Source organism: Galleria mellonella, unplaced genomic scaffold, assembly GCF_026898425.1.
Source record: "Galleria mellonella isolate WM207_F2 unplaced genomic scaffold, CSIRO_AGI_GalMel_v1 utg1217, whole genome shotgun sequence".
NCBI classification, from domain to species: Eukaryota; Metazoa; Arthropoda; class Insecta; order Lepidoptera; family Pyralidae; genus Galleria; species Galleria mellonella.
In genome coordinates this window covers 1,419,013-1,429,511 of record NW_026441984.1, presented here as the reverse complement: position 1 = coordinate 1,429,511, position 10,499 = coordinate 1,419,013, and the positions used below count along the sequence as shown (strand labels likewise).

The following is a 10,499-nucleotide window of genomic DNA, read 5'->3' as shown; positions in this document are numbered from 1 at the left end:
TCAGCAGTGAACAATAGACGACTGTTATGTTGATGAAGATGACATTTATAGGATCATAACTGTATTTAAAGGGGGGGGGGGGGAGTCACCATACCATTTTCACCCATTAAAAAAAAAACTCCTCATCCTTAAACTTAGGAACTGTACAGACCTTGTTATATATTTAAAAAAGAAGACATGTTTACATACTAATTTTATTGTTATAATATATAATAGAGTATAATATAAACTAGTCAAAATTCAAACACAGAAATATTACTTTGTAAATATTAGATATCACATTCTTGCGCCATGAATCTGTTCTTAAAACCACGTACATGTAAATATTTATGGTTGAAAGTGATTACTCGTCCTTAACAAAGAAGGGTAGCGTATCTAATGGGGCGGGGAAGTCACGCAGCCACTGCGGGCCTGCCAGGACGGTACCAGAGTCCTGCGATCGCCAGTTGCCCGCCGGTAAGTATACGTCGCGGGACTCCGCCCCTCGCTCTACCACTGGCGCCACCAGGATGCGTTCCCCAACGAGGTACTCTGAAAATAAAAGCATATTTATTTTTTGGATATAAGGGAACTTCAGAACAAATACAACATAATTTTTTTAAGGACATTGTTACTAACAAAATAGACTGAATTGTAGTCTAAAAAATAAAGTGTTATTATTATTTTTATATAAAGAATAGGATATAGTCCTTCGAGCCGGATGAAATTGACTTTTTAATTTATTTTATATAATTTGGACGAAATTAACTGATCGAAAATTAAAATTGATTATTATCAATTTCGATATGTATCTTTTTGAGCCATTCAAGTGCAGGTAGTAGGTAAAATAGACATACCATCCCAGACTTGGTGTGCGGTGGTGTCGTTGGCAGCGACCCACCACACGGGCGCGTTGACGGGGGCGCCGGCCGCCGTCGCCCGCTCGCACGCACGCAATATCTCGTCCGCGTACTCTTCGTGCAGTTTCACGTACTTCTTGCTTATTGCGATTGTCTAATATCATAATAAAAATAGGAAAGTTAATGACCTCTGCCTTTGACTTAACTCTCTTAAAATTGCAACGGTATTGTATTGAATGACAACTCTGTTGTAACCATCTCTATTCTCATCCTTGAATGCTTGTAATGGGATCTTATAGCCATACTGCTAACAATATACCCTATTAGGTCTACCTCCACGTGGTTCCCCATGGAAACCATCGTGGTTAATTCTTGTGGATTTCGTCACGATGGGCTAACTGACCTGCTTTCATCCTCACCTGTTACCTATTACTGGCACAGGCGGGGTTATTCCATTATCATCCATAAAAAATACCTTCAAACCGAAACACACACATTGAAGTGTAATTGTTTTTCAGTAGAAACACGAGTAGGACAGAGGAATCATAGCAGATGACTTTTCAAAGCGTTCCTCTAGTGAAAACTATTTTGTAGAAAATTCTTTTTTTCATAATTCATTTCATAAGGAAGATCTTCCAGAAAATTACATACATGAATAAATTACTAATAAAACATTTTTGATACTCACTTCATTATCGAAATCCCACGGCACGTAAGAGAACTGCATGCTGGGCATGAAGGTGTTAGCTTGAAGCCAGCGGATAAATAACTCTTTGTTGGGTGGTTCGTTGTATCCATTCCCACCTATCATGTCCGGTAGTACCAGGGGGTATCCGTTCATGTTCATCTGCAGTAATGTTGTTATCAGGGTTGGGAGACCATTCTCAAAGGTCCAATAGGTGTCCTTGTCGATCATACGGACGAAGGCCGGGAGGTCCTGCGTTCTGGAAGGAATTTTAGTGCTTTTTTTTTATGTAACTTAGAATGCGAAACAAGCCGACGACCTACTTGATGGAAAGTGGTAATCGTCGCCTATAGAGATGAGCAGTACCATGGACATAATAGAGTAAACTGTTTCGCCCATGATACCCCCAATGCGTTGCCATTCCTGAGGACTCAGGAAGTTCCTTTCCTCTATACCCTGTAAATTCACGCCATATCCCACCCTTTAAACCGAAACAGCCATGCAAACACAACTGCTTCACTGTAGAAACACGAATGGGATAGAGGTACCCAAGCAAACGACTTTGGTACAAAGTCTCCCTCTTCTTCCAATTCTTACAACATCGTATTAATTTTTATAACGTTTGGGCCAGTTTTTGTAAAAATTAAGATAATGTATTTACCCATGTCCTGATCTGACTTCCACCATAGGTCCGTATTTCGCTACCGCCCTAATGTACTCCGCAGTAATGATTCCGGGTTGGTCTCTCTTATCGCCTTGTAGATCTGGAATCTGAAAGACTTATTGCTAATATTAGCTGCAGTTTGAACTTAATATAATTATAATATAGCTGTGTGTGCCCCGGCATAGAATGGGCCACCCTTTCCTTTCCTGTGTAAAGAGACGACAAAGGGAGGGCGAGGGATGGGCAGCAGCGTCCTTCTTAAAACTTTTTTAAAAGCCTAACTGCAGTAGTAGTAACGAGTAGGTAACCCTACTCGCCTGCCAAGTGTGACAACTATTGGCAAAACACCCTTATGGGAAAGGCTTATGTCATTTTTATGCTTCTGTTATTTTCATGCAGATTCTTTACTGGATTTATTTTTATTATTTATTAAATCAGTCGTTAACTGTCCACTGCTGAACATAAACCTATAGCTATTGGGGAGTTTTGTCAGGAGTTACCACGCTTGGCAGACGGGTTGGCAACCCTAATTAGATTTTAGTGATATTTTAAAAGAGACGCTGCTGCCCGCCTCTTGATCTTTAAGTTTCCTTTGTCGCCTCTTACGACATGTACAGGAAAGAATGGGTCCCATTCTATGCCGGGATCACACCGCAACTTTACGGGGTACTAAGTTCCAAAGGTACATTCGTTCTCATCTGTCATGCATTCCACATGACTTATGAGATGGTTCTAGAGACTTCTTAAGCAGTATCCACCTATTCTAATTGGAGAAATTTTAAATAACAGATTGAATTAAGCTGTATACTCATTGAATAGTACACACGAAAAGTTGCAGTACTTAACTCCTCATCTCAGGGAAAAAGGAAATGTTAGTAATGGGAAATGGCCCTATTACTACCAAGTCCTGTTAGGTCGACCTCCACGTGGATCTGTAAACCATCGTAATTCATACTAGTTGTATTCGTGTCGTTGGGCTAATTGACCTACTTTCTTTCTCACCTATCATCCCTCACTGGTGCCCTGCCACTGTATACCGATAGCGCAGGCGGGATCACCATTCCATTGTCATCCATTAAAAAGAAACTCCTCATATCACCTGTGGAGCCCAACTGGATTCCCCACCGTCGAACTTGAAGCTGTCGATGCCGTAGGAGTTCTGCAGTAGATCCAGCCTGTCAGTGTACCACTTGCGAGCGTCCGGCTTTGTGAAGTCAATGTACGCTGTGGTTGTATTGTTGTCATTCCACCAACTAGTCTCCACTGATCCATACTCCGACGATACTAGATATCTAAAAAAATATATTTGATCAATAACTTTTGGCTATTTTTTTTATTTGGGTCCTGAAGACAAATTCGAGGAATGTTAATTTACGTCTGTATATAAAATCGAAGAGGCACGTTCAAGCAATAACGACAACTTCATCAATTAGTAATTGTCCACCGATAAACATCGCGACCTTCGTCATGTGGTCCCAGCATAGAATAGGCCACCTATTTCTTTTCCATGGGTATTGTAAGAGATGATTAAAGTAACTTAATGATCCATGGATGAACAGCAGCGTCCCTCTTAATACTATCAATCATTAAAGTTGCGGTGTGATCCCGGCATAGAATGGGACTCATACTACATGTCCCTGTACATGTTGTAAGAGGCGACAAAGGAAACTTAAAGATCAAGAGGCGAGCAGCAGCGTCTCTTTTAAAATATCACTAAAGTTTAATTGCGCTTAGCAATCCGCCTACCAAACGTGATAATTCCTGGCAAAAGCCCCTCCAAAAGGTGGAGTCTTATGTTCGACAGTTCAAGTTAATGACTAATATGAGGATGATAATTACGCCGGCTTAGTATAGGGTTTTGTTTTACTTGTTATACTGATATGTTGTACCTATCAACTTAAATTGTACTTAAATTGCTTATACGGAAGTCTCATTTTAAAATATTCAAGTTCATGCGATTAAACTCACCCCTTATTTTTAGCTTCAGTATACCAAGGTTCGCACTCTTTATTTATAAAAGGATGCGTCCATATTGTCACTCTAAACCCTTTCTGCTTCAGAATATCCACGGTATTCTTCATGTTAGGGAACTTCTTCACATCCACCGTCTGTGATCCGTAGCACGTCTCCCAAAGATCATCTATCTCGAGTTGACTGTTGGGGAATCCATTGCTGTTGATTTCATCAGCAAACTTCAACACAACGTCATGGTTAATGTTTCTTTTGTACCTCGCCCAGGTAGACCAAATAGGGTACTTGATCATCCTCTCATCTGGCACCCCTGAGGGTTTTTTGAGATATTTCTCAACAGCGTACTCGTGGGCCTTCCTAACATCGTCGAATACGCCAATTGCATAAGTCAACTCATTTCGTTCTCTCTTATTCGAGTAGGGAGGCTTAATTTGGGCGAAAAAGCAAGCTGCGTTCTTCTCCAAGTCATTTTGGTCTACAAATAGTGGTACTCTCCTGTCGAAATGGTAGAATATGCCATCTGATGCGAGCCAATATGGCTCAGCTATGCCACAATTGTCAGCTTCCTTGGTTATATAGGAATAGTTTGGTAGCACCAATCGTTCTATCGGCCAGTACTATCGTTTTTGTTGTGGTCCACCATACCAATGTTTAGAGCCTGAAGATAAAATTTGTTATTTAATTAATTGAAGTTATTAAACTTTTTGCGCATACTAACTGTATTTTTTATTTTGTTCGCGTTATTGGGGCATATTTTTATTTAATTTTCTATATCACAAAGGTGGCAAACAATGCTTCACCGGCCGATGGTAAACGGTCACTATAGTCTATGGACGCCTGCAACACTAGGGGTGTCAAGTACGCGTTGCCGACTTTGAAGAAATCTTAATAAACCCTTTTTAAAGAACATTATCTCAGTCTCTAGGGAAAATTTCGGCAGGGAGCTCAGTCCAGCTTGAGCATTTAATAGATATATTAATAGCAGATAATTTCTCTGAAACTGCACCGTACATGACCAAGTTTATGTTCAAGCGTGCGAGAATAAATTCTCTGTCGATAACGATATTGATTGGTGGGGATAAAAAACCTATGCCCTTTTTCATTGTAAATGCTTGAGTACGATTGGTTGAGCCGTTAAGGCGTTAATGGGTAACAAACAAACTCATTTTCACATTAATAATAAGTCCTTACTAGGGCTATTGTGTTACGAAAGAATATAAAAGACAGTCATGCATATTTTTGTAGATAGATGTCTGTGCATTTAGGATAGAATTTAATATTTCAATTTATCGCAGTGGTCATGAAAATATGAAATTTTCAAGTCCAAATTTAGACAGTTATAATTTGAAGGTGTCTATATAAAAATATATTGGTGTTGTAAGATAAATTACTAGCTAAAACTTATAAAGCATAAATCAATTTTAAACATGGTGGACATCTAGAATTACATACTAGATATTGTGGCAACTTACAATATTATTAATTGACTATCGACTTAAATCGTTGCTTTGTGGAACACGGTATTGGTCCTAGAATCATATGATCTCATGTTTTACTCGGTTATTATTTATTCTACATTAGGAGGAAAGGGATTGTTAGTAATGGAGATTGAAAATCCCATTGCTAGCAATATACCCAACCAGGTCGATCTCCTCGCGGTTTCCCCTGGAAACTATCATGGTTACTTCCTGATGAATTCACACCTTCAAAATATCGTAGGTACCCACAGTCACCATAAACTTACCAAGGTTGACGCAGTCCTCCAACCGAATGTTCTTCGGCGCCTCCCATGTTAACGAGAACACATGGCCGCTCCTCTTCCCCTCGACTTTCTCCGCATTGATCCTCAGGGTGGTGTCGTTTGAGAATTGTATCACCACGTCACCACTCTGTACCACGTCCTTAGCGGGGCCATTGCGTCGACCGATGACTGTTATCACTTCTTTTAAGTTTTCTGTGAACAATTGTAAATATGTACTCAAGTATATTGATAGTGCCGTTGGAGATGTGGTGAGTGCCAAATGAACCCATGTCTTCGACATATGGCACCTCGAAGGTATATCGTCTGGTTTTTGGTGGAGACACCCACGCCTTGCGGAGGGATTCCCACAGTAACCATTCACCTCTCACAAGATGTATGGGTCTGCATAAAGTATTTTTCAGACGAAAAAAAAGGTATATTGATAGTATGATAGTGGATGAAGAAAAGATATACATATGTAAGAATAGACGCACTCGGTTTTCCACACCTACCTCACCATTTGGCCATGAAGTTCATCATCATCTCAGCCATTATCCGTCCACCGCTGAACATAGGCCTCCCCCATAGACTGCCATAAAGATTTTGGATGTGAAGATGTGGCGTGAAGATAGATAGCGGACATATTACACAATTCCATAAAGTTTCTAGGTTATCAGAAACCAATGGGGGGAGGAGACTGTTAGTAATGGGGTCTAACATCCTTAATGCTAGCAATATACCCTGGCAGGTTGACCTCCACACGATCCACCTCGCCGTGGTTAATTCTTGTAGGATTCATCACGATGGACCAACTGACCTGCTTTCATCGTCACCTATCATCCCTGCCAGTATATATCGATGGCACAGGCGGGGTTACCATTCTATTAACTTTACAATAACAGTATTGTCTGTTTCTCGAATAAAATGAAATAAATATTATGTGAGTTAAGAAAGATATTTACTTACTGCGTTGTAAGACGATGTTAAGACCTCCGAGGGGGTTGTCCTCTAGATGCGCTTTAAGTTCTGGTGTATCAAGCACCTTCACGTTAATTGCTTGTGTGCATGCAGAGAGTGCTGCTAAAACTAAAAAAGAAATAGTAAAAAATAGAATTATAACTAAATATAGGATGGTGAATGATAATATTCTTTATTTAATACGATGAAGCTGAAAGAAAAAGGTGATACAAAATTAAAGTTTTGACTGATTTTAAATTACAATATTTTTTTTTACAATTTAGATATTTTTTGTATAAAATGTTAATTTTTTTATGCAACTTAGAATGATGCAAACAAGCTGACGGCCCACCTGATGGAAAGTGGTAACCGTCGCCTATAGACATGAACAGTACCATGGACATAACATAATTTATATAGTTATATATAATTTAATGTTATTTGTCAGTCAACTTCAAAAAGCAGTAAATTAGATGTAGTTCACATATTAAGTAAGCTTTGATGGAGGGGGGAGGGGGGGAGGAAGCTTAATGGACGTTCCCTTATTAATTTGGCTATAAGGTTTTCGAGTAACTTTAAAAGAGAAGATTATCAATTTTTCTATCCTAATCTCCGATATGATCGATAAGATTTCACTGTAATTTTAAATTGGTTTCTCACAATCTAGATAAAACAACAACGCATCCAGTTACCTGTAAAATAAAGTACTTTGTAATAATGATCCTCCAACGCGTCATTATCGTTTTTTGTCCCATTGTCCCCATATAATTGTATTGCAATTGATCTGTTCAGGTTACGTATAGGTAACTAATTATGGTTTCCACCATTGTATTCATAATTAATATGGGTACTTAGTGGACGTAATAACTTCGTTTTGTATATTAACATATCTTTGGGGCTATCAACTGTTTTACCATAAACGTTAAACGTGCGATCGACAAATGTTCAATACAGCGGGTCTACCATGAAATGAAATTCCGAAATTTCGGACTCAAATTAGTGTTTTTGTTTATACCAAAATCGGACCAATAAATGGAGTTTAACATTTCGTTCGTATCATAAAAGTCCAAAAGAACAATATTTTAACATTTTTAATATTTCCAAACGGCATGTATTATGTAAGTTTAACATCAAATTTCTGTTTCGTTTGGCTCCGAAATTTCGGAAAACATTTCATGGTAGGCCCTCAGTTTTGACCGTTTTACTACTAAAGCGTGTTTACCATCCGTTTATTTGAACAAAAGAAAGTTTGTGTTATCTATACATATAATAAAACTGTAGAGGTCGAATGTCTGTACATAGAAAAAAAAAACGCTAAAAACCGAGTCAGGGGAATTTTTTTTTATACAACTGAGAATGGCAAACAAGCTGACGGCCCACCTGATGGAAAGTGGTAACCGTCGCCTGTAAACATGAGCAGTACCATGGACATAACAATGTATACTGTTTCGCCCATGATACCCCCCATGTGTTGCCATTCCTGAGGACTCAGGTGTTATTCCACTATGAAATAGAATACATGCAGATTTTATTCATTTTTTTGTTTCTCTGTTTATCTGTTTTTATGGGCCTGATTTAAATGAAATTTTGCATGATGGTACCTTACATCCCTGGTGAACATTTTAGAGTTCCCATACACAACCTACCTACCTAACCTAGGTAAAGACATTTCGGCTCAAGGCAAAGAGTGAGAACGACACGTCATTTGTTAATTTTGGTCCAGTAATCCTAGATATAATAAATAGGGAGGCTAGGGAAGAAAGGAATTGTTAGTAATGGAGACTGAAAATCCCATTGCTAGCAATATACCCAACCAGGTCGACCTCCTCGCGGTTCCCCCTGGAAACTATCATGGTTAATTCCTGATGAATTCATCATGATGGGCTAACTGGCCTGTTTTCATTCTCATCTATCACCCTTCACTGGTGCTCCGCCAGCGTATCCCGTTAGCGCAGGCGGGGTTACCATACTATTTTCACTCATCAAAAAAAAAATAAAATAAAAAAAATAGGAAGGTACATACGTCGCAGACAAAAGCGCGGGTATCATTGAAAATACAACATATTTAATGTAATAAATTTTATTTATAGACTAGTGACCCGTCCCGTCTTTGAACGGATAAAAAGTCTATGTTAATCGCTGATAAAGTAGCTTTTTACAGGTGAATGAATTTTTAAAATCGGTTATGTAGTTTTTGAGTTTATTCATACGGACAAAGTCTCTTTGCTTTTCTGCACTATGTAAAGTGGTGGCACTTTAAAAGGGACGCTGCTGCCTATCCCATATATAATAATATATATCAAAATTTCATGACGATTGGTCGAGCCATTACGGAGCTACGATGTAACAAACTCACTTTCACATCTATAGTTATTAGTAATGCAATAATTAAAGCAAATAATCATCATCATCATCATATCAGCCTTTAACTGTCCACTGCTGTACATAAATCCCCCCCCCCCCCTGTGGGGGTTTGCAAGTACTTGCCACGCTTGGCATGCGGATTGGCAACCGCAGTCAGGCTTTGGTGATGTTTTAAGAGGGACACTGCTGCCCATCCCTCGCCCTCCCTTAGTCGGTGCTTACGACACCCACGGGATAGGAAGAGGTGGACTATTCTATGCCGGGACCATACGGATAGATACACACACACACACATACATGGCATACATGATTAAATCAAATAAAGTCATTTATTCATTCATTCAATGATATTAAGCCTACTTACGAAACAGTAGTACAGCCATCCTGCCTTCTGTCCACCGTTGCACTGCTCCACTTCCCGTCCTGAGTAGTTAATATATTTACTAGCAACATAATAGCTAGTATCACTGTTCAGTTACAATTTGTAAAGAGGACTGTTCACTGGACGTGGTTTGTGTTTTCAGTTTTTAAGTTTGTAAAATTATTTTTTTAATTTTACAAACATTTATAATTCTCAAGTCAAAAGATAACAACTTTATTTATCAATTGTAATTTTATCAGAAATGTTCTAGAATTTCCAAATACAAAAGCACTTTATAGACATGTCTATAAATTTTATCATGGACACGCATCTATCTTCACACTAAGTTCTTAACGGGGTAAGCAGAGAGAACTGAGTGCGAAGACTAATGCGTCATCCATTTTCATAATCTTCTTGCACAATGTGTACGTAGATACTTTACTACTCGATCAATTATGACGTGGTTAATCTGATCCTTATAATTTAGTCTAGATCTCTTCTGGTACCTACTAGTCACAAAAATTAAGGGATATAAAAAAATTCCAAATTTTTGGGTGATTTTCAACGAGCTGTAACTCCGTGGAAAAGGATGGTACAGCAAAAAGAAAAAAAAGCAAATTGTAGCTCTAAGTGTCTAGTTTTCAGACATGACCATGAATATTTTTTATCATGTTTGGGTCTGGAGTGCTCCTAAGAAAATTACCAAAAAAAATTTGCTATTTTTTTCTTATCTAAAAAAGGTCTACAAGCTTAATTTTTTTTAAATAGTGCCCCAAAGCTTAAAATTTTTTGTTTTAGCAAAAATCTTTATTTTTTAAACGTACTACGAAACAAAATATTTTTTTATGGTACGTTTTGGGTAACGCTAATGCCAGCAGTAAGACAGCAGTCCAAAAATAAAAATCGGTAAAAAAACT

The 10,499-nt window shown here is 38.5% G+C and overlaps 1 protein-coding gene across 1 annotated transcript; it reads right to left on the bottom strand.

The window, feature by feature from the left end:
• Positions 1 to 176: 176 nt before the first annotated feature.
• Positions 177 to 9,733, bottom strand: LOC113513800 (myogenesis-regulating glycosidase). The gene is given in 9 exon segments (XM_031907252.2): positions 177 to 531; positions 837 to 993; positions 1,528 to 1,783; positions 2,186 to 2,295; positions 3,288 to 3,480; positions 4,157 to 4,817; positions 5,904 to 6,113; positions 6,867 to 6,986; positions 9,586 to 9,733. Coding segments are annotated over 9 exon segments (1,914 nt in total). The 5' UTR covers positions 9,605 to 9,733; the 3' UTR covers positions 177 to 343.
• Positions 9,734 to 10,499: the final 766 nt, after the last annotated feature.